This window comes from Panthera leo, chromosome E1 (assembly GCF_018350215.1).
Source record: "Panthera leo isolate Ple1 chromosome E1, P.leo_Ple1_pat1.1, whole genome shotgun sequence".
In the NCBI taxonomy this organism is placed as follows: domain Eukaryota; kingdom Metazoa; phylum Chordata; class Mammalia; order Carnivora; family Felidae; genus Panthera; species Panthera leo.
In genome coordinates, this window is record NC_056692.1 from 22,451,594 (window position 1) to 22,479,324 (window position 27,731).

At 51.8% G+C, this 27,731-nt stretch overlaps 2 protein-coding genes across 12 annotated transcripts in view; one reads left to right on the top strand and one right to left on the bottom strand.

The window, feature by feature from the left end:
• Positions 1 to 198: 198 nt before the first annotated feature.
• On the top strand, positions 199 to 21,941 carry LIG3 (DNA ligase 3). Of its 4 annotated transcripts, none has more exons than XM_042916416.1 (20): positions 199 to 304; positions 2,379 to 2,932; positions 6,367 to 6,510; positions 8,327 to 8,524; positions 9,507 to 9,658; positions 10,352 to 10,518; positions 10,631 to 10,708; positions 11,173 to 11,341; positions 12,800 to 12,955; positions 14,703 to 14,834; positions 15,226 to 15,305; positions 15,644 to 15,731; positions 16,103 to 16,180; positions 16,507 to 16,630; positions 17,237 to 17,379; positions 17,726 to 17,800; positions 18,213 to 18,359; positions 19,005 to 19,197; positions 19,581 to 19,663; positions 20,785 to 21,941. In XM_042916416.1, the coding sequence occupies exons 2-20, from the start codon at positions 2,383 to 2,385 to the stop codon at positions 21,016 to 21,018; spliced, it is 2,991 nt and encodes a 996-aa protein (XP_042772350.1). In that variant the 5' UTR covers positions 199 to 304; positions 2,379 to 2,382; the 3' UTR covers positions 21,019 to 21,941. The 4 variants fall into 4 exon arrangements, with proteins under 4 accessions (XP_042772350.1, XP_042772349.1, XP_042772352.1 ...); XM_042916415.1 differs by lacking the exon at positions 199 to 304 and adding an exon at positions 1,033 to 1,160; XM_042916418.1 differs by lacking the exons at positions 199 to 304; positions 20,785 to 21,941 and adding exons at positions 1,033 to 1,160; positions 19,844 to 20,001.
• Positions 21,942 to 24,053: 2,112 nt separating this feature from the next.
• RFFL (ring finger and FYVE like domain containing E3 ubiquitin protein ligase) overlaps positions 24,054 to 27,731 on the bottom strand; it is a 66,019-nt gene continuing 62,341 nt past the window's right edge. For all 8 annotated transcript variants that reach the window (XM_042916424.1, XM_042916425.1, XM_042916419.1 and 5 more), the window contains one exon: positions 24,054 to 26,735. In XM_042916424.1, coding sequence (XP_042772358.1) covers positions 26,554 to 26,735 — 182 coding nt within the window. In that variant the 3' untranslated portion in view covers positions 24,054 to 26,553. The remainder of the gene's footprint in view (positions 26,736 to 27,731) is intronic.

Here is a 27,731-nt window from a genome sequence, read left to right on the forward strand (position 1 = left end):
CCCAGCTACCACCATGCCCCCCCCGCCCCCGGCACCTCCACTTTTCCTGACCTCCACCGCAGGCGGGTAACCACCCCCAAACCCCAACACCGTTCCCAAAGCCGCACTCGGCGGAACCTGACCACCGCCCACGTGGCAGGCGGGGCGGGGACGCGTAGAGCACCTTGGGCCCGGACCTCTGCGCCTGCGCACTGCGAGGGCTCAAGGACCCGGATTTAAAGAGACAGGCGCTACAACCGTCGTGGCGGCGCGCGGCCTGTGGGCGCCCGGTGCGAGGCCTGCGGTGTGCGCTGGAGCGGGGAAGGTAGGTGCGCGGCGGGCGCGGCGGGGCCGGGCAGCGGGGAGGGAGGCGGCCCGGGGGGCCGGGGGCCCGGGGCTCGGCGCGGCCCGGGAGCCAGCCCCCTCGGCTCCTCCCCCGCCCGCCCGCCGAGCCCCGGGGCACACCCTCCGTGACGTGGCGGCCCCCGGGGAGCCCACGGGGGTTGGCCCGTCGTTCCCGGGGACCCCCACGGCTCCGCGCGCGGGAGGGTCCCCCGGGGCCCCCGCGGAACCAAGCTGGCCGCGCCGAGGCCGGTGCGCGTCCGTGCCCGTCCGTGCGTGTCGGGAGGCTTTCTCTGCCGGCCGCGTCCCCTTCCCCAGCCCCGGGCCGTGTCCTCGCGCCCTTGGCCGGTCCGAACCGAGGAACTCCTTCCCCGCTTCCTCCGCGGCCGTCCCCGGGCGTTCGCACCGGCCAGTCGCTCAGCCCACCCCCGCGAAGGCGTCGGGGAAGGCCCCCCGGGAAGAGCGGCTTCGGCGCGCTCGCTTCCCGGCCCGGGCTGCGTTCGGGCCCCAGCCGTTTCATTCTCCACCACGCTGGAGGAAACGCTGCGCGGCGGCCGTTGGGGGCTGCGAGCACACGGGCTTGCTCCGAGCAGCGTGGTGCCTCCTCGTGGCCCAGCTCGCCCTGGGCCTCGGGCCCCGCGGAGGGTGGGGTGCTGCGCCGCGCTCTCCGGTCGGCTCCGTGCGGAGCGAGGGGGCGCGCCTCCCAAACATCCTTCTGAGGACCGCGTGGAAACGTAATTCGGCCTGGGCTCCCCCGATGGGCCTGCCCTGCCCACATAACTCACCTCTGCAGACCTCCTCTCCAAGAGAATGCCCCTTGATGAATCTGCGCACTTTGTGTACGTTTTCAGGGAGTTCAGAGCCCCTTACCCCAGCCCATCCATGGACTCCTTTAAATTTTCCCACTCATCCTGTGGAGTAGGTATTGTTTTCCCTACTTTGGAAAGAACAGAAACTGAGACACCAAGGAGTTAAGGGTTTTCTCAAAAATAATATAGTCACTCAACTGAACAGCCCCAGTCGCACTCCCATCCCTGATCCCGATCCACCTGCCTTCTTTCTCTGCTTCATGTTGCACTACAGGAAGTAAAGCCTGCCTGTCATTGTAAACAGCTAACGTTATTTCCTTTTTGCAAAGCATGTGCGGGCTGGAAAGAATTTCCAGGATATTTAAAATGAGAATAATGAAGATACTTTGGAAAATATGAATATAAAAAGGTGGGGGGATACCAGGTAGACATAATCCCTTGTTTCCGTGCGGGTTGATCTATCAGTTCCTTTGATTCTTGCCATCCGTTGCTTCAACATTCCCTGATTCGAGGTGCTATAAATTATGAACAGGCTGATTGCACAGAGGGAGCCTCTCCTTAAAGAATAAATGCTTCCAATGGGTATTGAACCTGTGCTGTGTGCCCAGCTCTGTTCTTTGGGCCTTCCTCTTAGAATGACAAGTTAGGTACTATCGTTTTCCATATTTACAGTTGAGGACATTGAGGAAGGGAGACGTGAAGTGACCTACCAAGGTCACACAGCTAATGAGCTGGGATATGAACCCAAGCAGTCTGGTTCTAGGCTCTCCACTTAATGGCCTCTCAAAGTAGGTCATCTGATTACATCACAAGTCTGTATAGTGAATTATTTTCAGAGGATGGCATATATGTTATGCTTCTTCACATTAAAAACTTCACAAACCTAATGCAGTTCTTCTTGGTGATTAAAAAGAAACTTCAGGATAGCTTGTAATACTTACCAGTCATCATCCATTACGAGTATCGGATGTTGCTGATGGCCTGAGAAAAGCTTTTATGTTATTTGGATTTGATCCCCTTGATTATGATTTACTAGATGTACATGTGTGCATTAGATACTTGAACACCCTTTTGCAAACTGAATTTTCCTGTTTTGAACTTGTCTTCATCCTGTAGGCAAGAAATCTTTAATACTTTGGGAAATGTTTAGTTAGTCAGCATGGACTGTGTTAGGACTCTGGCCTCTGGGGACAGTGGAAGCCTAGCTTCTGGTTTATATGTCACTTTTCCTGCCTCTTTTTCATGCAGCTGTATGACTTTGACTTTCAAGATCCTCTTCCTCCCAACCCTCCGCGCACTCGGGCGAAAAGAACTCTGCCTCTTCGGAGAACAACATCGCTGGCCTGACAGAAGACAGTTCGGCCATTGGTCAGAAACAGAGCTGTTTCATGGGCACGGCCTCCTCCAGAGAAGAAAGGCCGTTCTGTCATCCCAGAAAGGCGGTCTAAGACCACGTGCCACCCGCCTTGTTTTCTTGCCGGGGTCGCATGTGGGACTCTGCAGTGGCCCCTGTGAGATGGCCGAGCAACGGTTCTGTGTGGACTACGCCAAGCGTGGCACGGCCGGCTGCAAAAAGTGCAAGGAAAAGATCGTGAAGGGCGTATGCCGGATCGGCAAAGTGGTGCCCAACCCCTTCTCAGAGTCCGGGGGCGATATGAAAGAGTGGTATCACATTAAATGCATGTTCGAGAAACTGGAGCGGGCCCGGGCCACCACAAAAAAAATTGAGGACCTCACCGAGCTGGAAGGCTGGGAAGAGCTGGAAGATAATGAGAAGGAACAGATAAGCCAGCACATTGCAGGTGGGTGGGGAACCGGTGCTGAGAGAAAGGAGGGGGAGAGTAGGACCCCATTTTTTTTTCCTCCCTGCCTGCCTTCTTTTTTGTTGTGTTTTTTTTTTTTTTTAACTTTTTGAAAACATTTCCAAACTCACAGAAGAGTTGTGAGGATAAAAAAAGAAAAAAAGAAAGCTCTTATTCCCTTTCCCCAGACATACCTGTTGTTACCATTTCGTTGTCTTTGTGTTATCATTTGTGTTCCTATGCTGTTACTCTCTCTGTCCACGCGCGCAGTTTTCTTCCTGACCCATTTTAGAGTAGGTTGCATATGTTATGGCCTTGGCCTTGAAGTACTTCAGTGTGTATATCTTAAGAATAGGAATATTCTTTTATGTGACCATAACAGTTATCAGCTCCAGTAAATCGATGCCTTATATAATACTTACATCCACCATCTGTGTTCAGTTGTGTCAGTTGGTCAAACAGTATCTTTTATAGCTTTTGTCTCTGGTACAGAATCCCACTCTAGGATCCAGTATTGCATTTTGTTGTCTCTTTGTCCTCCTTAATGTGGAACATTTCAGTAGTCTTTTTTTTTTTTTTTTTTTTTTTAAATGCCGTTGATATTCTTAAAGACTAGAGTACCTACCATCACACCCTCTTATCTTTCAACTTCTTATCCTATGGACTCACAGGTTACTTTTTCCTGGTGGCTTGTAATTTTATTGTATTTTATTAATTTGGTACTTATCCCATAGTTGGCCACTTGGGAAACCCCTTTGAGCTGGTTTCTGTGTCCTAGATGCCTCATCATTTTTTAAAATGTTTTTTAAAAAACTTATTTTTATTTTGAGAGAGAGAATGCACACGGTGGCGGGGGAGGGGCAGAAGGAGAGAGAGAATCTCAGGCAGGTTCCATACTCAGCACAGAGCCCAATGTAGGGCTCGATGCCATGATGCTGGGATCATGACCTGCGCCCAAATCAAGAGCTGGATGCGGGGCGCCTGAGTGGCTCAGTCAGTTGAGCGTACGACTTTGGCTCAGGTCATGATCTCACAGTTTGTGAGTCCGAGCCCTGTGTCAGGCTCTGTGGTGACAGCTCGGAGCCTGGATCCTGCTTCAGATTCTGTGTCTCCTTCTCTCTCTGCCCCTCCCCATCTTGTGCTTTGTCTCTCTCGGTCTCTCAAAAAATAAATAAATGTAAAAAAAAGTTAAAAAAAAAAAAAAGAGTTGGATGCTCAACCGACTGAGCCACCCAGGTGCCCTTTTTTAAAAATATTTTACAAGAGCACACTACATACTGTATGTTAGCCAATTTGACAATAAATTATATTAACAAAATAAAATATTTTAAAGTACTTCCTTAATTTTCTGGCATAATGCTCTTAGGCTTACTTTATTTTTTTATTTTATTTCCTTATTATTTTTAAGGTTTTATTTAATTTTTTTTTTTTTTTTTGGATGTTTATTTTTGAGAGAGACAGAGACAGAATGCAAGTGGGTTGAGGCAGAGAGAGAGGGAAGAACAGAATCTGAAGCAGGCTGCAGATTCCGAGCTGTCAGCACAGAGCCTGATGTGGGGCTCGAACTAAGGAGCTGTGAGATCATGACCTGAGCTGAAGTCGGACGCTCAACCGACTGAGCCACCAGGCGCCTCTTATTTTTGAGATTTTAAAGTAATCTCTACACGCAATGTGGGGCTTGAACTTACAACCCCAAGATCAAGAGTCCCATGCTCTGGGGTGCCTGGGTGGTTCAGTCTGTTGAGTGTCCGACTCTTGATTTTGACTCAGGTCATGATTGCACAGTTCATGAGATCGAGCCTGACATCTGGCTCTGTGCTGACAGTGTGGAGCTTGCTGGGGATTCTCTCTCTGCTCTCTGCCTCTCTTTCTCTCAAAAAAAAAAAAAAAAAAATCACGTGCTCCACTAGACTAACCCCCCCAGGTGCCCTTCTTAGGTTTACCTCATGTGTATCCTACCATAACCCTGGAATCTGCCATTTCTGAAGAGTTCTGGTTCTATTAGTGGGGAATGGCTTTAAAGAACAAAATCTAGATGCTCTGTATCCTTGTTATCATGAAGTATCTTTGCTTTTAAGCTCTTTTAGCAGACAGAACTAGAAAATGTATGTTCATATGCAAAAACGGCTGCATATACATACACAGATATATCTATATGCACATGTACATATTCACATGTGTGCATATTTTAGAAATCTTACACTGGTATTTCCAAATCCATTTAGTCCTTTATGACCTTCCTGTGCTCATATTGACCTTTTTTTTTTTTTTTAACTTTATTTATTTTGAGAGAGAGAGACATAGCGTGCAAGAAGGGGAGGGGCAGAGAGAGAGGGAGAGAGAGAATCCCAAGCAGGTTCGGCGCTGTCCGTGCGGAGCCCCATGTGGAGCTCAAACCCACGAATCATGAGATCATGACCAAAATCAAGAGTCAGACACTTAACTGACTGAGCCACCCAGGCACTCTTCATGTGTTCATTTTTAAAGTAATCCTATCTTCAATTAAGTATAGTTCTGGTCACTGAAGGAGAACTATAGCAGTGGCTCTAAAAATGGGCAAAAAGATTAAAAAAAAAAAAAATGGGCATCTATCTATCATTGTTCTTGGAGAGGAGAGAAGACTTCCAAGAGAGAAAGCTACTTCACATATACTCCTTTCTCAGGTTCCCCATCCTGTCCTGACTTGGCCATTGGCCTTAGCCTTTGTCACTTCTTAACTAATCTCCTTCAGAGGAAGAGAAATACAAGGTAGAGTCAGACTGTCACACAGCTCAAAAAACTCAGCAGCTGGGGCTTTTCCTGCCTGTGCCAACCTGACCTGCTCTGTTTTCCATCTTCATTTTACTTTCCTGTTCATCTATAAATCAGGGGGCTAATTCCATGGAGCTGAGTCCCCAAGTTTTATCTGTGAAGATGTGCTTTCTGATTTTCCCCAAATCTGGAGATTATTATATATGGGATAAGAAGTAGAGAGTGTTGATGAAAATACAAGTTACTAACAGAGGCAGAGTAATGGGGTCTTTTGTTGCCAGAACCTGCTCCTTCTTCCCCTGCCCCCAGTACTCTGTTACCCACTAGCTTCACTCAAAAAGATCAGTCCAGGGACATCTGGGTGGCTCAGTCCGTTCAGTGTCTGACTCTTGAGTTCAGCTGAGGTCATGATCTCATGGTTTGTGAGTTCGAGTTCCACGTTGGCATGGAGCCTGCTTGGGATTCTCTCCCTCTCCCTCTCTCTCTGCTCCTCCCTCCCTCTGTTTCTCTCAAAATAAATAAATAAACTTGAAACAAAACCAGATCAGTCCACAGCCAACCTTTGTAATGCCATGGTAGTAACTTACCAAGCAAGGCTGTAAGAGCAGTTGTGAGGTTCTTTGGAAGCTTTTCTCAGGGAGTGTTCACTGAAACATATTTTCCCTTCTTTTGGGGTCCTACAGATTTGTCTTCCAAGGCAACAAGCACACCAAAGAAGAAAGCCGTTGTCCAGGCTAAGCTGACAGCCACTGGCCAGGTGACGTCTCCAGTGAAAGGTGCCTCATTTGTCACCAATACCAATCCTCGGAAATTTTCTGGTTTTGCAGGTGAGAGATTAGGGCTGCTTTAGCCATTATGGTTCTTTTAGTTTGGAATCCTATTTGGGATTCTGGCTAAGAGTGGAAGTTCTGTGCTATCTATCTAGCCTCCTTCATAATTCCCTTTCCTCTGAGCAGAGGCAGGTAATGGCTAATTTTCAGCATTCCAGTTGTATAGCAAGCATTTCTTTGTATATGTGAATCTCTGTGACAGCCTAAAGAGGTTTTGTGTTGGCAGGACTTTTTGCCCTTGAAGTAGTCACCTGGGTCGGATGGAGATGATTATACCCTGCCCTAAAGCTTCCTTGTTTTTTGGTACTGAACGAAGTTTGAGAACTTGCATCCCTAACCTTGCCCAAACCAGAGCTGAAAGTATGGAAGAAGGGAGGTGGCATGTGTGTCCTGTGTAACAGGTAGTACTGGGCTAGGTAGGGACTCTTGCCCATGTAATTTGGTTTGTTCTTCAGTTAACCTTACGAAGTACTTTTACGAGGCCTGTCTTATGAAAGAGAAAGCTGACGTCCAGCGTTCATTATGGAATTAGTATTTACGCTAAAGTCTGTTTAACTCCCAACGCCTGTGCTCTTTTCCCTGCACCCTGCTGCCTCTATCATTTGGAGACATTTCTGTGACTCAGGTAAAGAAAGTAAAGCCAAACACATGGCCTTACAAGTTGTGCGCGGAGGTGGCTTTTTGTGAGTGAAAGAAGCGTAGGCTTGAAGTCAGAAGTCCCAGCATGTGACAGCTCGCTCAGGGGAGCACGTCGCTCTACCTCTGAGCTTCTGTGGCCTCATCTGTGAAGTGGGAACTGTAACACCTGCCTCGTTTACCACCCGGTATTCTCATGAGCACTAATGGAGAAAAGATTGCAAAAACAGTGCCTGATTCTGTGGGGGTTTTATTGTTTTAAAACTCTGAGGTTTGGTTTTTGTGTGGTGGTAGGCCAGAGACAGAAGTACAGAAGAGTTCAGGTAGCAATAAGGACAGCATGTTTCTGGAAGGGCCCTGGTCCTAGGGAGGGAAATTTGGGAGGAACTGAGAGAAATGGGGTGTTCTAAATTCTCGCATCCTGCTGAACGTCGACACTTTGGAGATTTTGTCCCCTAAAATCCTCTTTAGACTCCGGGTCAGAGATGGGGATGGGTTCATAATTTACAAACCCCAGACAAGAGGAAGCTTATGTCAGCAGTCTGCTTGCTAATGGATCTGCTGCAAGCTTGCAGAACAGAATTTGCTTTGTAAATAGCCACAAGTAAGTAAGAGAGGACCATTTGGGGATGTCTGGAGGAAAGTCTTGCTCATTTAGCCAGATACCTGTTATTTTGGCAAGAAGAAAGAAGTGATGGGCGGGTGGGAGTGGCGAAAGGCTGGAAACGCCTTCTCCCTGGTCTTGGGTTCCTCATCAGTATGAGGAGATTGAACTAGGTAATCTTTAAGGCGTCTTCCAGCCCCAACAGTCTGCGGTAGTGATGATTTCCCACTGACTAATATGTCGCTTGGTTTCTTCTGCTCTCCTCCCTGCTTCTCTGGGGTCAGCTTTACCATTGCTGAGGTCTGCTCTCGGCACAAAGGTGACCTGTTCTGTGCGGCACTCATATAAACACATGCGCGTCAGCTGGGCACCTGCATGGGTGTGAGGCCAGTGTTTCTTTCCCATTAATAGCTGTGATGCCTGTTCTTTACCTGTAAGGTGGGAATAATGATATCCCCCCCACAGGGCTATTTTGGGGGATTAAGTGAAGCTCCAGCAGATGGCTTGTCACTTTCCCTTTTTTCTTTCTCAGCAAGGCCAGTGAATCCTCCCTCATGTTTCTCTCTCCAACAGCCAAGCCCAACAACTCTGGGGAAGCCCGCTCAAGCCCTACCCCTAAGGCAAGCCTGTCCTCAAGCAGATGTGACCCTAAGCACAAGGATTGTCTGCTACGTGAGTTTCGGAAGTTGTGTGCCATGGTGGCTGAAAATCCTAGCTACAACACGAAGACCCAGATCATACAGGACTTCCTTCGGAAAGGTTCAGCAGGAGGTGGGGCCTAGAACATCCTGGATGGGCTTTTCCTTTGAAGAGCTCAGAGTCGTGACTGGTTTCGTGGGCATGTGAACTATACGGTTTCACGGGGGGGAGAGGGGGAGCTTGCTTTGGTGTAATCTTCTGTTAATACCATCTTGAAATTCTTTTTTTTCTTTAGATTTTTCATTTTTAAGTAACCTCTACACCCAACATGGGCTCAAACTCATAACCCTGAGATCAAGAGTTGCATGCTCTACCCACTGAGCCAGCCAGATGCCACTTGAAATTCTTAATAATTTTGAAGAATGAGCCCTGCATTTTTACTTCTTCTTTTTTTTAATGTTTATTTTTGACAGAGAGAGAGAGAGAGAGAGAGAGAGATCGTGAGCAGGGAGGGGCAGAGAGAGAGGGAGACACAGAATGTGAAGCAGGCTCCAGGCTCCGACCTGTCAGCACAGAGCCCAGTGCAGGGCTCGAACTCACAAGCTATGAGATCATGACCTGAGCTGAAGTCGGATGCTCAACCAGCTGAGCCCCCCCAGGCGCCCCCATTTTTACTTCTTATCAGGCTCCACAGGGAGCACAGCCAGTTGTTGTTGGAGCACAGTGGCGTCACTCTTCTGCTGCCCTTATTTTATCCCCAGAAGGCCGGAAGGACCTATTGCATTTGACCAAGAGGAAAGTTCACTATCCTGCATGTTGGATAAGGTTTTTGTGAACGATTCATCTAACAAATGATCATTGAGCATCTGAGTGTGCTCATCACTGGGGACACTAAAGCAAAACAGTGGCTCCTCCCTGTGGGAGTTCATCCGGGGAGGTAGATGCGTAAGCCACGAGCCACCAGATGCGGTAGCCTCTACCTCTGTGATGAAGTACACAGGGTATTGTGGCAGCACAGACAGCGATGTAGACATCTCTTTCAGTTCCTTGAGTTTATGTATGTGTTTGTTTAAGCTCCCATTTCTCAAGAAGGGTTCTATTCTTCTGCCTCCAGATGGTTTCCACGGTGACGTGTACCTAACAGTGAAGCTGCTGCTGCCAGGTGTTATTAAGAGTGTTTACAACTTGAACGATAAGCAGATTGTAAAGCTTTTCAGCCGCATTTTTAACTGCAACCCAGATGATATGGCACGAGACCTAGAGCAGGTCAGAGGAAGGGGAGGGTGGGCGGCGTTCCAGGTGGGGCTCTGCCGAGCCAGGCACCTGCAACCTCTTTTTTCTGGTTGGGGCATATACTGTTTTAGGAAACTGAAACCCATTTGAGCAAGCTTCCTTTTAGAGAGAGCTTCCTTTACTAGAGGCCACAGCCGTTAGTGTCACAAGGTTGAGGACGGAAATTGGACTGCTGACCCCATGAGAGGCCTAGATCTCAGCGACGGGGTTTGAGACTTCCCACTGGCTCTCCTTGGGTTCTCATTCTGGGCCCTCCTTTTTCTTGTTTTTTTTTTCACCGTAACTTGGTATAACATTCAGCTTTTGTTTGTTCACAACTCCAGCTTTGGCAGCATAGAAAGTTTCTAACCGAGCGCTGCCCTTACCTGATGACCATATTTGTTTCTTGGTCCAAATTCTACCAGGAACCCAATTGGCTGCGTCCTGGATTAGTCCCTCCTTGCGTCACTTCTCAGCCAAGGCAGATGGCCAGGTCCTAAGGCGGGTAGAGGTGCCCTTTCCAGGAACTGTGGGTGGGATACAGTCTCCAAGAAGTGACGCCAATATGTGCGAGCTGGGAATAGGAGTGATGATTGAAATCCCTGACTCACCTTTAGTGCTGGGGGTTGGGAGATACGCTCGGCCACTCTGGGGTTGCAGCAGAGCCATTTTGGTTTTTGGAGACAGGGTGACGTGTCAGAGACGATCAGAGTCTTCTTTGAGCAGAGCAAGTCTTTCCCTCCAGCTGCCAAGAGCCTCCTCACCATCCAAGAGGTAGATGCGTTCCTCCTTTGCCTCTCCAAGCTCACCAAGGAGGATGAGCAACAGCAGGCCCTGCAGGACATCGCGTCCAGGTCGGGGGAGCTGCCTCGTGGGGCTGGGCGTGGGGAGATGCGATCGCCAGGAGAGGAGGCTTTGGGGGTCCACAGCTCTGCAGAGACCAAGCTGAATGTGCCTCACCCCTAGGTGTACAGCCAATGACCTTAAGTGCATCATCAGATTGATCAAACATGACCTGAAGATGAACTCAGGTGCAAAACACGTGTAAGTCCCAGCCCCTCTGATGGCCTGAGCTGCCAACTTCCTTTGTTGCCAGCTGGGGTCAGGGCCTTGGAGTCCTGATCTAGATTTAAATCCTCATTATGCCTTATTCCTTCGTGTGGGACCCATCACTAGACCTAGCTCAGCCTCCGTTTTCTCACGTAAAATGTAAGGATCCCCTTCTCACGCAGTTGTTAAAACGGAAAGTATGGAGCATGTTCAAAAAATAGAATATGAGTTCCTTGTCCGCCCCAGCCCCCTCTTTGCCGTGGCAGCACCCATGGAGGCCCAGTATCTCAAAATGCTGAGTTTTTCAAGAGCTCGTTTTCCTGTGAAAGGCTTTAGACAATAGAGCGTCAGCTTCCCCTCTGTATTGAGATGCTCTCTCTCTGAGAACTGACTGCTATCTAAAGCAGTAAGGTCAGAGACAGTGGGTTTTGTTTCCTTGCTCCCATCTGCCTTGGCAGGTTAGATGCCCTTGACCCCAATGCCTATGAAGCCTTCAAAGCCTCACGCAACCTGCAGGACGTGGTGGAGCGAGTCCTCCGCAATGAGCAGGAGGTGGAGAAGGAGCCAGGCCGGAGACGAGCTCTGAGTGTCCAGGCTTCACTGATGACGCCAGTGCAGCCCATGCTGGTAAGGATGCTGCTCCGGCCCCACGTGCTCCAGATACTCCCCCTCCTTGTGAGATCTGCTAGGGTACGATGCTGGAGGGGTTTGGGGAGGGAACAGTGGAATTGTGGAGGGGTATGTTTCCGCGGGGAATTAGAGGTAACAGAGAAGGCGGCGTGATCTAGCAGAAATACCTGAATTCTAGGCCCGACTCTGCCAGCAAGCTGTAGAATCTTGAATGAGTTACTTGGCCCTTCTTAGTTTTTTCCTTCCCTCACACGAGTGATGTATGAAATCTTCTGAAGCATCTACTTAGAATGGTTTGTCAGTCATCTTTCCTGAAAACAGGTGGATGTATTAAGTAACTCCTGAGAGTCTGTGACCTACCCCAAAGTAGCTCTGAGACTTAGTGCCAGAGCCGAGCTGCTTATGACAGGGTGGCTTGGCCTCATTCTTCTGGAAAGCACAGCTCAAGGAATGAAGACCAGGTGTGACTGAGATCATCTTGAGCCTCTGTTCCTTTCACGAGATGTGGGATTTCCTTTCTGGCATTGGTTTTTCTGTGCATCGGGCCCCTCCACATATGCTGCCGGGCCTACTATGCGGTCCCTGGGTTGCTCCAGCTGGTGCAGTGCCTTTTGTGAACCTGCCTTGTGTGTGCTACTAACGCCTGCGCAGAAGTGTTCTCTCCCTCCCGGGAATGTGGGATGGCCAGCTCCAAATTTGAGTTCACCATCCCGGGGACAGGACTCTTGTCACCGGCAGTAGTGGCCTTTCTGACTTTTATAAGAGTTCTCTCCAGAGTCTGTTGTACAACTTGTCACTTATTTGAAGAGTGGCATGGGTTCTGTAGCTTAGTGCTTAACCCCCAGGCTTTGGAGTTGGGGCTAGCTGCAAACACCAGCCCTGCCATTGACCAGCTATATAACTTTAAGTAAGGACTCAACCTCTTTGAACGTCTTGTTTTCTCAACCATGAAGCTAAGACAGCGTCCCTCATGTAAGATAGCACATGGAGGGTGTGGCAGGGCTATGTCTGATCTATACCCGTGAATAGCCCCAGAATGGTAGTCAGTCAGTGTTGTGTGAGGCAGGGTGGCCCTGGTATGTGAAAAAACACTCCTGTGACCTGTCCTGACCCCTGTCCCTGACCGCTGCCGCCCTGCCAGCCCCTGTCAACGTTCTGCATCCCTTATCTTACCTCTGCGTACCTCCTTTGCTGACCGGTGTGTTTAACAATAAGCCAAGACCCTGCAAGATCTTAAATTATTGAGAAGAAAACGAAATGCTGTTTCAGTGGAAGTTTATTACTCTTTTAAAATGAATCACATTCGTAGTCTTCAAAAGGCAAGCTCCGTGCCAGCCCTGAGGGCATCCTCCGGTCCTCACTCCCCGGGACCTGGACTCTGGGGCTGTCCCTGCTGAGCAGCCCCCAGTGGGAGAGCACCTGTAAGTCTCCAGGCTTGTCTTTCCTCACCCCAAGGCCGAGGCCTGCAAGTCCATCGAACATGCGATGAAGAAGTGTCCTAACGGCATGTTCTCTGAGATCAAGTATGACGGGGAGCGAGTCCAGGTGCATAAGAACGGAGACCACTTCAGCTACTTCAGCCGCAGCCTCAAGCCCGTCCTGCCTCACAAGGTATAGGTTCCTTCTTTTCTGCCAGGACTTTCTTAACCTTCCCGCCTCTAAGACTCTCAGGGGCAGGGTTCCGTAGTCATTTCAGCTCTGGTACCCAACAGGGGTTTTCTCGTATCTGTTGAATGAACGTGTGTTTGTTTTTGGAGTCTCATAACGAGGGGCTGCCCAGTAGGGACAGCCAAAGAGCCCAGACTTGGGTAAGTCAACAGAGCCCCAGGGGACAGTGATGCTCCCCTTGCCCACTGTGACACTGGGACAGTGAGCTCACCTTGCAAGTGACTTGCAGTGCTTGTCTCTTACGTTTCCATGCCCGTGTGCTTCTCAGAGCTAAATTACAGGTCGGGTACAAAAGGCTGTGGAACTGTCGTTCATGAGTTTGGTAAATATTTATCGAGTGTTTTGTCTGTGCTGAGCACTGTTCTAGGTAGTGGGTGTACAGCAGTAAAAAAATGGGCAAAGGTTCTTGCCCCCTGGAGGCTTACATGCTGATGGAAACAGTCCAGTGGGGACATCTGGGAGCCCAGACTCCTGTCCTTCATTCAGGGGCGTTAAGAACCTCACCCCTCAGTCCTTCTCAGCACCAGGGCCTCTGTGAGCCTTGGGGCTGTCTTCAGGGGAAAGCACCTGGAACATCTGGCCCCAGGAGCTTGTGAGTAGATGGACTTCCTGTCCTTGCTACCCGTTCTCTTCTTGCTCAGACTCCATTTTTCAGAGCTCCGGGGGTGAAGGGGACCTGTTGGGTGGCTCCCGTGCTCCCCTCCCCTTGCCTTCCTGCTAGAGCCCTGAGCCTCGGGCTGTTCATTTCAGATGTCCAGAGGAGAGCTCAGCACTGCCCTCCCTGGGGAGAGGAGCGCAGGCTCACTGGCGTGGTCGGACCCAGTAAAGCCGCCGAGGAACTGTTCCCAGGGAGCAGCTGCTCAGTGGGCACCTCTGTTACCCAGGAAGAAGTTCGAGCCTGGCTTTTCGGAGTGTAGAGCCCTTTCCAAAGCTTCATTCGTTCCTTGTCTCTCCTGTACTTCGGGTTTGTGAAGAGTGGGTTGGGGATTGAAGCAGAGCAGGACAGGTATACAGGCCTCTCCTGTCCCAGCTTCCAGCCCCATAGGTAGCAAGGGCCTGCGTGCCCGGCCCAGGGGAGGAATCGGGCCGCAGTCACGCTCTCTGGACCTCACTGCTGGCATCACTTGGCAGGGGCTAGCAAGGGTGACGGTGGGACTCCTCCCTCTCTGGAACTATCAGAGACTAGGTTTCTACCTCTATCAGGAAAAACTCTAATTCCAAACATCCTTTCTTACTCATTTTGAAGATGGTTGTGGATTTCAAGCTCTCAGAGAAGACCCTCCTGTTTCCTTGCTGCTCCTAAGAGGGTTCATTTCTTCCTTTCCATCCACCTCTTTGTAGCTGACCTGTTCTCCCCACAAGTGTCTGCCTGGCCGCACTCCCTCCTCTCATGTTTGTCCACCCCCACCTGCTCCTGCGCATACTCCACACCCTTTTTCTTCCTTTTTCCTCCAAACTCGCCTCCATGGCTCAGGGGACTCAACCCAGGCCCACCTCTTCCTGGGTCCGAAATACCCATTCCTCTGGTCTCAATGGCTGGTAAGGCTTAGGTCTGTTTTGCACATGAGTTTGGCTCCCCGTGTTGATGTTCTGCATTCCTTGTGGGGCCTGGGTTTTGCTTTCTGGCTCGGATGTAGGTCACTGCTGCCCGTTCCTCTGTCCCTTACCTAAGTCACCCTTTTGCCTCCAGGTGGCCCACTTTAAGGACTATATCCCCCAGGCTTTCCCTGGGGGCCACAGCATGATCTTGGACTCTGAGGTGCTCCTGATCGACACTAAGACAGGCAAACCGTTGCCCTTTGGGACTCTTGGGGTGCACAAGGTACTGGCTCAGGGCCACACATGTGGGAAGGAGCATGTGTGCGCATGTGGACGTGGACGTATGCGTGCTGTTGGTCTGAATGATGGGGAATCTGTCACTCACTCAAGGTTAGGCTTATTCTTTGTTTCTGAACTATTTCTGAATGTAGCCCTGAGTTTAGATGTGTTTTTTGTTTTTTACATAAAAGGAGCTAGTACGGGGAACTTAGAATTGGGTTGATTTCCATTTAGGACCATGTGCTAAGTGCCCTTGTGGCCCAGGGCTTCAGAGCATGTCAAGACTTTTCTGTGCAGTGCTTTAGAGGGTCTCCAGAAGTGGATTGGGACTCCCTATTTTTTCTGCCCTCTTGTTTTTGTCCCTCATGTATCTCCTATCTCATTTTTCTTTACAGAAAGCTGCCTTCCAGGATGCTAAAGTCTGCCTGTTTGTTTTTGATTGTATCTACTTCAATGACATCAGCTTGATGGACAGGTGAGGGAGCTCTTTTTGGCTCCTGAGTAGGGAGGCAAGGGCTCGCTCACCTTGGGAAGGAGGGAGGGGAAGGGGCTGGAGCCTGTGCCTCTTTGTACCCAGAGCTGGGGAGGAGGGAGCTAAGAAGTAGCACACTTGCTACACGCACAGTGCTCCACGAAGCAGAAACGGGACCTGCGAGGGTGAAGTGGCCTTTGTGCCGCAGCTCGGTCACAAGGGAGGCTTTGAGCCATGGCAGTCCCTCTCGCGAAGCAGCAGTTCGTCGCTGAGTCCCTCCCTCCTCAGAATTCCTGATGGGGGTCGGAGGACCCTGACCTCAGCTCTCTCATCCCCCTTAGGCCTCTGTGTGAGCGGCGGAAGTTTCTTCATGATAACATGGTTGAAATTCCCAACCGGATCATGTTCTCAGAAATGAAGCAAGTCACTGTGAGCAAAGACCACACCCCAGACAGCCGCCTAGTGGTTTGAAAGGACACACAGCCCCTGGTCAGATGTGACTGGGAGAACGAGTCTCAGTTGTCTTATGGGGGCTGCCGACGTGTGTATGTCGTCCACTAGTCACCCCCGGGAGGACAGGGCATGAAACACTCTTCTGCGACGGGCTCCCCATGTCTCACAGCCGCAGTAGCTTTCTGGTTGGGAGAATCCCTGCTTTGCAAGACCTTGGTTTGTCGTACTCAAGTCGGGGTATTTCCAGTGGGCCCCGCACTAGCGTGCGAAAGGGAACCGCGGCCACCTCCCCGCCACAGCAGTGTCTGTTCTCATGCCAACCTCAGCATCTCTCTGTTATCCTTCAGAAAGCTTCGGACTTGGCCGACATGATAAACCGGGTCATCCGAGAGGGGTTGGAAGGGCTGGTGCTGAAGGACGTGAAGGTGAGCCACTCAGCCACTCACACCCTCCGCCTTCTCTCTCCTGCGGGCTCCCCCACCCACCCGGTCTCTCCAGCCCTGGCCAGCAGAGGGCGGCGTCAGCCTGAGGTGGCCGGGGCTGGCTGCAGCAGGGCCCTTTCCAGGGTCCACACAGCTCCGTTCTGTGTCTAGAGGATGGGTTTGTGTATGTTTCCTGGGCCGTGAGCTGGGGGGTCTTGGCCAGAGCGGGCCGGGCACTGTGGTAGAGCCGAAATGTCAAAGGAAGAGGTAAATCCCACCCTTTTGCGGGTTCCATTCTAGTTTGAATCTCTCTTGCTTTTTCCTCTCAGGGTACATACGAGCCTGGAAAGCGGCACTGGCTGAAAGTCAAGAAAGACTATTTGAACGAGGGGGCCATGGCTGACACAGCTGACCTGGTGGTCCTTGGGGCCTTCTATGGGCAAGGGAGCAAAGGTCAGGGCGGCCTCTGGATGGGACTTCTTTGACAGGCACCACTCAGGGTGTAGGCTGGCCTTTTTGCTGGCTTAATCTACCAGCACGGCCCATCATGATTTCCACGGTTCTGGGATCAAGGGCCCCAGACTGGCCTGTGTCACCTCAGGTGGGGACATCTATGTGAGAGCTATAGACTTGGGCAGGGAGAGGTCAGGCAAGAGTACCCTATGCTACCTGGCATTAAGACGCTCACCATCAACTACTTCCTCGGGGCCTGGCCACTTTCTACTCAGAGAAAAATCTCAAAATCTCCTGACTGGAGGGGAAGCTGGGGTCTGAGGAATGAATCTACTATGTGCCAGACATTGTTCAAGTTGTTTTACTCACCGGAATCTGACAAATTCTCTGTGATTGTCCCTAATTGACTAAAGAGGAAATTGGGGCTCATAAAGGTTTAACTTGTGCGGCTAGTAAGAGGTAGAGGAGGTAGATCCAGGAGGGGCACTCGGCGCTCTGATGCCTGGGCCCAGGGCTTTTCCCTCCAGCAGGCTGCCCCTCACTGGGCACGTGGGGCTGACAGCAACGGCTCCCTCCATCCGCAACTTAACTCGCCACCCCCCTCAGGTGGCATGATGTCCATCTTCCTCATGGGCTGCTATGACCCAGGCAGCCAGAAGTGGTGCACGGTCACCAAGTGTTCGGGAGGCCACGATGATGCGACGCTTGCCCGCCTGCAGAAGGAACTGGACATGGTGAAGATCAGTAAGGTGAGGAAGGGACCTGGTCGGCCCGGGCCTCTGGACTGGCCGTCGTCACTGAGACTGGCTGTGCTTGGGGGACTGTGGGGATCGTTGATCTGTCTCCACAGAGAGTTGCTGATTGGCCATGGGAGCAGTATTAGGCCTTCAGAGTCTTTGAGTGCCAACCTTGTGCAGACCGGCCCGCCTGCCCCCTGGGCCACACTCTCTCTGGGCAGGGAGGATCCCCTGGGGTGAGGGTCAGCCTTCTGTGAACAGTCACCTCTTTGCACAAGCCTGTGACCGGGGAGGGGAGTAGCATCTGCTTCTGGTTTTGGCGTGGGAACAGCCCAGCACAGCGTCTTTTGTCTTCCAGGATCCCAGCAAGATACCCAGCTGGCTGAAAATCAACAAGATCTACTACCCGGACTTCATAGTTCCAGACCCAAAGGTATCAGCCCAGTGGCCCGAGGCCCTTCAGCCCACAGAACGAGCTTGCCGATTCCGTAGGGCCACAGAGATGCCGTTTCAACCTCGCGGAGAGCCCACCTGAGGATGGGGGTCTAGACCGGGCAGCCAAGTGATGGGCCAGTCAGCCCTGAGGAATCCTCAATAGAGGGAGGATGACACTGACCTCCCCTAGACACAGAGGGTTTGCTCGAAGTGACCAGGCCCAGTTCCTTCTGTCCACTGACAGAGAAATTGAGACCCTGGAGGAGAGCCAGAACTTCCCTAAGGTCACATAGCATCAGCAGCACCTGTTAGCCAGTGCTTTTTGGTTTTAACGGGTCTGTGTTGCTTCTAGCTGGTTGGGAGAGGCTTCCCTGCTTCACCAGCGAGTGACCTGACTTAACTCCTGACAGAAAGCTGCCGTGTGGGAGATCACAGGGGCTGAGTTCTCCAAATCTGAGGCTCACACGGCCGACGGAATCTCCATCCGATTCCCTCGTTGCACCCGGATCCGTGATGATAAGGACTGGAAATCTGCCACTGACCTCCCCAAACTCAAGGTGCCTGCTTACACTGCATGTGTGTCCTCTGCCCTGCTGTCCTGGCCTGGCACCCCAGCTGTCTGGCCCGCTCACATGTTCTCTCTCCCCTGAGACCAGAAGGGCAGTGGAGGGAGACCACCTGTCACAGGGCCAGGAGCTGCAGCACCCCGAGGGAGAATGCCGTGCTGCTCTCCGGCTTCCTGCTCGGGGGCTGGCCCCAGGCTGTGGTCTATGCTGCTGAGAAGAACCAGGGGACAAAGAACAGTGATTTGTACCGACTCCCTAAGAAACAGGGCCGGAGTTTAGAAAAGCACTGAGGGGCACCTAGGTGGCTCAGTCGGTTGGGCGGTCGACTCTTGATTTTGGCTCAGGTCGTGATCTCTCGGTTCGTGGGATCGGATCCTGCATTGGGCTCTATGCTAACAGCGGGGAGCCTGCTTGGGATTCTCTTTGTCCCTCCCTCACTCTCTAAATAAATAAACTTAAAAACATATACACACACACACACACACCAAGAAAGCCAGCTGCTTTTTTCCCTGCCATTTATTTGTCTGTCTCCCCTCTTTGTTCCTTAGCCACACAGACCTAAGACACACCTCAGAGGCCAGTGGCTGGGAAGGGAAGGAAAGGATCACACCTGATATTCTCCGTGCCTCTCCTCAGGAACTGTACCAGCTGTCCAAGGAGAGGGCAGACTTCACTGTGGCGGCCGGAGATGAAGGGAGCTCCACTACTAGGGGCAGCAGCGGAGAGAACGAGGTTACCTCGCGGCCTGCCTCCAGGGCCTCCCCGAAGCAGCCCTCCACCAGTGCCAAGAAGGCAGGAGGGAGGCGGAGCAGCCCCGACAGCCGAGGCGGTGAGGAGGAGGGAGGGGCTGGGGGGATGAGTGTGGTGTGAAGGCAGACATCGAAGGACAGGCACCCGGTCTGACATTCCAGCTCTGAGATCGTGTGATTCTCTGCATCCACCATGGCAGACATTGACCGTGTTCCTGTTGTGTGTCCAGCCGCGGGCCAGAAGCCATTCTCCTGGGCCCCCTCCATCTGCTCAGTAAACCTGAGTGACGGGACCCCAGGAGAGCCCACCTGACCTTTGGATAAGCCCCCTCTGAGCTCCCCTCCCATCTCAGCCGTGCTCCTAGGAGAGCCAGGGCCTGGCCCTTCTGCATGCTGCCCTGATCTCCGGGGTCCGTCCGCTCTCCTCCCCACCGCCTAGTTCTAACCCCGCGCTCTCCCGCAGGTAGTAAGCCCACAGCGAAGCCTCCCCCTGTGAGAGTGGGAGAGAAGCGGAAGGCTCCCGACGAGCCCCCGGGCCAAGCAAAGGTGAGGGGAAAAATGGCGGGGTACCCGCGGCCGGCTTGGCCCGGGGCTGTGCGTTCCCTACCCTGCACCGGAACACAGAGAGATGAGCGATGTCTGGGGACTGATGGCCAGACACGCACCCCACCCCGCCGCAGCTGCCAGCGCCGCTGCTCCACCCTGTGCCCTCTCGTTGCCTTGCAGAGGCGGCCGGCCAGCCAGCAGAGAGGAAGCAGAGCTGTGCCCGCAGGCAGGAGATAGAACAGCCGGGCCTCGCTGAGAGGCTGCAGGGACCCATCGGGCTGCCGCTCCCAAGTCACAGTTTACATTAAAGAAAGGGGAGGAAGCCCAGTCTGGGTGGAGTGCGGCTGGCCGTGTGAGTCTGTGCTGTCTGTGCTCGGGGCCAGAGCAGACCGAGCCCACGAGGAGCGGAGCGGAGCGGGGAGAGGGCGCTGGCTTGGTGATTGTCCCCCAGAGAGCCCTTCGCCTTTTGTAGCCCCTTCTCGGTCATTGGTTTGACAACAGCTATTGAGCACCTACTGAGGCCAGTGATTAGGCTGGCCCAGGGGGGACGTGGGAAGTAAACACCCGATCTCTGTACCGTGTGACGGAGGCACACAGTCCTCCCCGCTAGCCAAAGCAAGCACCTAAGTTTGGCAAGTCAGGCCCTGAGCCCCGTCCCCGGCAGACGTGTAGAACCGTTCCCGTCTTTTCCCTGCGCGAAGCCCTTGAATCCGTCCACAGCCGAGGAGGGCTCCTGACCCCACAGCCTAGCTAGTTGGGCACCGTGGACTGCTCGATCAGCCGGCATCCCGGAGTCCGAGAGCCACTGGTCCCGCCTGCCGGATGGTTCTCGGACACGTACTTCCCCCTTCTCCAGGTCCCCGCATGGGGACCCACCCTGTCTTCCTCCTTTCCCTCTAGGCAGGGAGGGAGGGGGGTGCTTCCTCTAGAGTGGCTGGAGGACATGGATTTCAGTGCCTGTTCCTTTTCTCCACTGAACTCTCCGTGCTGGTGTCCTGACCACTAGGCTTCATCTCTGGCTCTTGTTGTGTCTCAAGTCCCCTTAGTATCTGGCCTGTGCTCGTCTCTGTGGAGGCCCATCGGCCCCACTGCTGACCGCGCTGACCCCTGTGCGTTTGCAGGTGCTGCTGGACATCTTCACTGGGGTGCGGCTCTACCTGCCACCCTCCACGCCAGACTTCAGCCGTCTCAGACGCTACTTTGTGGCATTCGATGGGGACCTGGTGCAGGAATTTGACATGGCTTCGGCCACGCACGTGCTGGGGAGCAGGGACGAGAACCCTGAGGCCCAGCAGGTCTCCCCGGAGTGGATCTGGGCATGTATCCGGAAACGGAGGCTGGTAGCTCCCTGCTAGGACCGCAGCCTTCCGTCTCCCTTGGCCACACTCTTCCTGCCTCCCCACAGGCCTGTGCTCCTGCTGGGCAGGCAGGCGGCCCCAGGAACCAGGGGAGGCGGGTGGCATTTCTTCTCCAAGCGGTGCATTTTCAGAACACGCCAGCCATGCTTGGTCTCTTCCCGACCAGGATGGACTTGCTGTGGGCACCCCTCCAGGGAAATCACTTTCTCCTGCTGGTTTACATAGATCTTTTAGATCTGGGTGCTGGTTTGGTTCTTTGTTTTCTTTCAAAAGCAGCTTCCCCACGCGCCCCCCCCCCCCCATAAATAAAATCTCTTGCAGTTATCCCTGGCCTTGCCCCCCATCCCCTGTAACTTCCCTAGCGATTAAGGCTATTGAAGGCCGTCCACAAAGCCACTTGCCCCTTTTACTTGCAGGCTCATTTTAAAAGTTGTATTTAAAAGATTGCCTTCGGAAACGCTTCTTATACTTGGCGGAACTTATATTCATCTTGGCCCTTTTTGCCAGGAATGAATCCTTATTTGAAAGAAAACAAAATGAATTTTATGACTTAATTCTCTGTGTTCTCCTCTTCCAGGGTATGGGTCCTGGTTTGAAGGGAGGGCACCAGGATCAGGTAGGAAAATGGGGCCTTTCTACAGAAGCGAGGTTGTGTGAGCTACTCCTCTGGGGGACATAGGGCTCCAGGAGGATCTGCCTCCTCCGAATCTGGAAGCAAGACTGGTTTTGAAAGTCAGAAACCCACCCGAGGACAAAACCTACACAGCATCCTTACCAAGAAAGGCTCGTGCCACTGAGGCTGGTTTCTTTGAATAAAAGGAAAACAATTTAGTGTAGAGGAGTGCTGTTCAGTAGAACTTTCTCTGGCAATAGAAATACCCTGTAAATCTTCACTAGCCAAAATAAATTAGGCACACTTAGCTATGGAGCTCTTGGAATGTGGCTAACACAACTGAGGAACTGAAGTTTTCATTTTAATTCAACTTTAAATGGTCCCATGTGGCTAATAACTACCACATTGGACAGTGCAGGGATGGGCCTGGTTCAGATCCGAGCCGAGACTCCGAGGCTGTGACATCTGAGCCTTGCTTCCTCCCGGAGGAATGAGGAGAGGACTTGTGCCTGTGTCCTTAGGCTGCTGCGAAGAGTAAACAGATCCAGGATAACCTGTGTGAAGCACTCAGCACAGCGCCCAGTCTGCAGTTTTCTGGACCAGGGACTGCACGCGTGCCCACTCCCTGCCTGGGACCTGGGAGAGGGCGCCCCAGCCCCTGACTTCCCAGCTCTGGTCACACCACTCCCACAGCCTCGGGTCTGTGTGTGCAGCTCATGCTCTGGGCTGGCGCAGGTTCATCAGGCTGCCCTCTCCTTACAGACCAGCTTCCACGTTTTCCATTCTGCAGACTCCAGAGAGTGAGTTCTTTTTTTTTGTCTTACTATCAACAGGTCGTCAGGCTTGTTTGTCCATCTCTGAGTTAAGTTCATGAGACTCAACCTCTGGAACATGCTGGAGTGTCTGAGTCTCTAAGATTGAGGACCACTGCCTCCCCCAGACCCCCTCCAGTGTGTTCAACTAAGGTGATATTCCGCTGGGAGGCTGCTTGCCAGTCGGCCTGGAGGCCAGCTCTAACCTCGTCTGGGTGTCTACCTGCTGGTTCAAGTGTGTTGGGAGGAAGGGACAGGAGGGGTTGGTACCACCCTGACTCTAGTCCAGCACACTGGTGTTTCTGAATAGGCACCATTCAGTCTCACATCAGTATTGAGAATAAGACTCTCTTTATTCTGTCCTTTGTGGAGACAAAAGCTGCTGCTCCTTTGAGCGCTGACCTACATAAATTTCCACCCCCTTCTCCAGCCTCCTCGGGCCAAGCAGCCAGACAGGGCAGCAGAACAAAGTGTGCCCCTTGGGATTCTGCCAAAGGACACGGTCACTGCCCTTTGGCCCAGCTGACTTAGACCCAACCTACCTGCCCTTGCCAGTCACTTAGACTCCAGGTGTGCCCTCATGGCAGAGGGGCCCTGCCAGCCACAGGGGATCATCTTAGTAATGAGCCTGGCCCTTTTTGGTCCTTCCCGGTCTTGCTGGGTGTTCTTTCAGTTCGCTGTTCAAGGTACTATGTCTGTTTCCTTCTAGTGTCTCTCCTGCGTGTTTTTTTCTGCCGCTGAGATTATACTGTCTACACAGCTTCGTATTTCCCAGACCCTGGGCAACATCATCTTACACCTCCCCAGCACAGTGCTGGAGGCCTGCCCTCCTTGGAGACTGTTGACATGCTGCTGGTTGGCAGCGGACAGGAGGTTGTCCTGGGTGCTCAGTGGGGTGCTCAGCAAGCTGGTCCCCCAGAATAAGGAGGACAGCTGCAGCTCAGCCTCCGGCCTTTACATCCGCCAGGCAAGATTGCTTCCTCGAGTCCCAGGGTAGATGTGCATGGAATCTAGCTCTCCCCACACAGGCCTGTGTGCACACAGCCAGCTGCCCACGAGGCTCGGTGACCTCTGAGCCATAACTACTACAGCTGTATCCAAAAACTACCTTCTGTCTCCCAGGGTCACCTGAAGTCTTGACTGGGCACACTGGCTGTCCTCAGATTCCTTTCTGCCCACATCTTCGAGGCCCATCTCTATGAGATCAGCGTCAAGTGTCTGAACTCAGTTGGTGTTTCTTGCTATTTAGTCTTAAGGCTGGTTCTTTTGCTACGCAGCTCCCGTCCTCTCGTAGGCTGTTCCGTGGCTTCTCCCATACTCTCCCATACTCCCATACTCTACTCCCATACTCCCATACTTCTCCCATACTCTCCCATACTCTAGCTGTAAGACCTCGAACAAGTCAAAACAGCACCAAACTTCAGTTTCCCCATCTGTTGAACAGGAATATCAATAAGGCCACAGTGGCCCAAGCATCTCCACAAATAATGCAGTCTCTCAAGAGCATGCCTGTGTGCACACAGCCTGGGATTAGCCTGTGGTGTATCAACTCTCTTGTCAGTCTTAACTCTCAGACCTCTGGTGTTCTCCCACCAGATGAGACAGGCTTCTATAGTGAAATTTTATTACAAAATTATAAAGCAGAGCTCTGTAACAAAAAATACACATTTGGGTTTGCTTTAACACCCAAGTAATTCTGAAGACTCTTAATATAAGCCACTTGAAGTAACACATTCACGTCCCCAAGATTTCAACCAATTTATACAATATATATTGTGCATGAATTCCTGTACAGCTTATTCTTACTAGCTTGGATCCAACTATTCCAATATATTATGAACCAGTCAGCTCTCCTAAGTCTTGAAACAAGTCTCAAATGAAATCTCAGAACAATCACAGCAAAAGCCATGGAATAACTGGAAGAATTAGAGGTTTTCATGATAATTAAGACCCAAGGATCCATGAGGGGTGGGGATGGGGGTTACTCAAAGATAAAAATCAGGTTTTCTACCTAGATTAGATAGTGACTGAAATGGGATCTTGAATTCCCAGCCTTTATTTGGTATGATAATGATGGATGACAACAAATCGGGGTGGTTTGACACCATTTTTCCTGAATGAAAACCTTTGTCAAAATAGATCAAAAGACTCCAAGGCAAGTTCTTTCTCCAGAATGAAACGATACCAGTTATAATTCTTACTGAGGTTACTAACCTTCAGGATATTACTCATAACTTCTGTCTAGGAGAGGGACTGTGGGAGGTGGGGAGAGGGAAGGCCTCAGCAGTGAAAGCAAGTTTTAGGGAGAGAGCCAGCATCTGCCCTGAAGTTATTGCTAGATCTTAACTGAGTTGCATAAATACAGACCTGTTTCACAGTGGAATCGAGAAGTGGTGGAATTCTCTGCCAAACTGGTACGCATTGTAAACCATAATATTTACTGTCCAGCAGAAAGGTCAAAGGTCCTCTCACTGACCTCTTGATTCCCCCAATTCCTACAAAGGCTGAGTCCCAGAATCCAGTCATCCAGGGCTTGGTGTAACGTCAAGGTAAGTGGCCCAGTGGTTCAACTGGCAACCACCTTATGCAATCATTTCACTCCTCTGAAGGGGAATAGTGGTTGATGATGGGGGAAAGCCTAAGCACGTCTGTACCGATAAACAGGTCCCCTTGGAGTTTCCCACTGTCTTCCAAAGTCATGCTAGGTTCCAGTCTGAGAGAACTTGACTGTTCGGCAGGGGAGTAGGGTGGGGGCGGTGGTCTGCCAAGGCCCTCGGTGTCTAGGGTTTGTGTAGTTTATCCATTGGTGATGGCCGCACACACGGCTCTTCGATAGCATGTGTGTGGGTTCTTGACTAAGCTTCTCCAGCAAACCTAAGCCCTTTGGCTCTTCCAGTGGTAGAACAACCCTAAAAGGGCTCAAGAATCCTCTAGCTCAATGTATGGTCTTTCTAAAGGACCTTGAGAGTGCTTCTTCCTGACCTGCCCTCAAGTCAGTGTTCTGAGAAAGGAAATGGGAGTAGAGAGTCCCCACCAACCTGGGGAATTAAGACTTGCAGCTGTCTGCTCAACAGCTGACTCCAGTCTCATTCGGTACCTTCAGATACCCCTCGGGTGTTGAGGTTTGGTCTCCAGGAACTTCAGGAGAAGTCTGGCTAGAGGAGAGCAAGGCTGTCTGCCTTCAGTGAGACCATGGAAAAGAGTGGGACTTCATTCTCAGAGGAAAGTGGTTTGCTATTCCTGTCTGCTGGAGAAGTCAAAGTTAAGCAGAAAGCCCCTGCTTCCACCCAACACTTTCCCTTCTCTCAAACTAACAGGGATGGTGTGTGGGCCCTAGAGAAGCAGAGAGGCTGTGTGAGCCGTCTCACGCAAACGGACTCAAACTTCCCAGCAGTTTGGGAGCCGGGATTGGGGTCAGGAGACTCATCGCTTCCAGTCCCAGCACTTAAGGAAGCAACTCTTCATGACTTTGAAATTTTTCAGTAGCAGTTGAGTTTTGTTTCTCACCAGAGCTAAGTTTACTGGTCCAAATTCAGTCCCAAGGAGGATCACTCTCGGTCTGGTAAGCTAACATCTTTTTGGTCTGAAGAAACAAATGGATTTTAGGCAATGTAGCCAGAGACGTTAGCAAAGGTAGGTTAAAGCACAGAAAGCCAGAGCAGAAATAAATCCAAATGTGCTGGGGAGGAAGAGAACCATTTCTACCAGGACTTCTGACCGGTGAAGGCCAGAGGCAGGCAGCTCAGAAGGACGGGTGGGGTACACAAGGATGAAACTGTTAGACTTTCGGAGGAAAGGAGGAAGATGCGGTCCAAGTTCTGGCAAGTCCTCTCTTCATCAGGTGCCATCATTACCCCAAGATCACTGAGACAGAGACTTGCCCGTGCAGTCTGTTCCGGTTTCCACCGGCCTCCGGCGCTGCCAGCCAAGAGGTGCGCCTCCGCGGCAGGACAGGCATGCCCAGAGGTGACAGCATCCTTGCTTGCCCTGGTCTTACGAGCACTGCAGATTTTCTTGTTAGCCTGCCCCTCCGCGAGCTGCCCAGTCTGGAACCCAGACACCTCAAGCTACGTCCCCATAAGGCACTGAAGAAGCCGATGCAAGCCCTCACGATCGGAAGACGTGCACGGCTCGGATCACGTACTGCCGGCAGATGGGACACTCGTTCATGCGCTTGCCGCACTTGGTGCAGGTCACCATGTGGCCGCACTCCAGCAGGACACAGTCGATGGGCGAGTCCATGCAGATCCTACACAGGTTCTCCTCCACACTGGACGGCGCCGCTACCCCTGTACAAACACCGGGCAGGAAGCGGGCGGAGGGGAGGGGAGGCTGTGAGTGTGGAAGAGAACAAACGCCCCAGTCCACACACTTCCCTCAACTGGAGCTCCAGGCAGACATCTCCCCCCTCCAGTCCTCAATCCCAGCTGCGTGCTTAATCTGCGCCTCTGTGGGGCAGGCTACGGATCTGAAGAATAAAGTACTCAGAGATCAAACACAAGCCAGCACAGGAGAACTAAATAAGGCCAAGTCCTCAAAGCTTAAAAGAATTTTCAGACAGTTGAGGATGTAATATGGTGAGAAAGTGGCACTTGGGGACTCATTATCCCCTGAGGCAGAACATGCTGAAAAGATAAAGAACTGGTTCCAAGAAGTTTAGATCTAAATGGTACTGTAGTAAACAGCTCGTTAAGGATGGCAGGGCTTATCGGTAAACATATCCCCGATTTCATACAGCCAAGGATCAGGGGGGCCCCCTGTGCTATCCCACAGACCTCCCCAGGGCCTCCTCCTCGGAGGGGCAGAAGAGCCCAGCAGAGATCATAGCTCCCACTTCTGTGCCCATCCCCTGACGCCTGCTCCTCGCATTGGATCACAGTGTTGATCTCCCCCACCACACCAGGAGCTCCTTAATTCAACAAATTCCATCAATTTCTGCAGTTCTACACTTAGCATTTGTTGTGTGCTCTGAGGTCAGGTATTTCTCTTTGAATCCCTAACATGCCAGTCATGTGGTAGGTGTTCTCTAAATGTCTCAAAAATGAACATCTCCCAAAGGAGTGCTAACAGCTCACGTTTGCGGAATGCTGTGCCAGGCAGGGTCCTAAGAGCTTGGCGTATTTTCACTCTCTGAATCCTCATTAGAAACTAGGAAGTAGGTACTCTTGGCACCTGGGGCCAAGGAGTTAAGTGGCTTGCCCAAGGACACACAACTGCTAAGTAGAGGAGCCAGGATTCGAATCCCAGCAGGCAGGCCTTCCGGGCAAGTGGCCCAAGGACAGGGA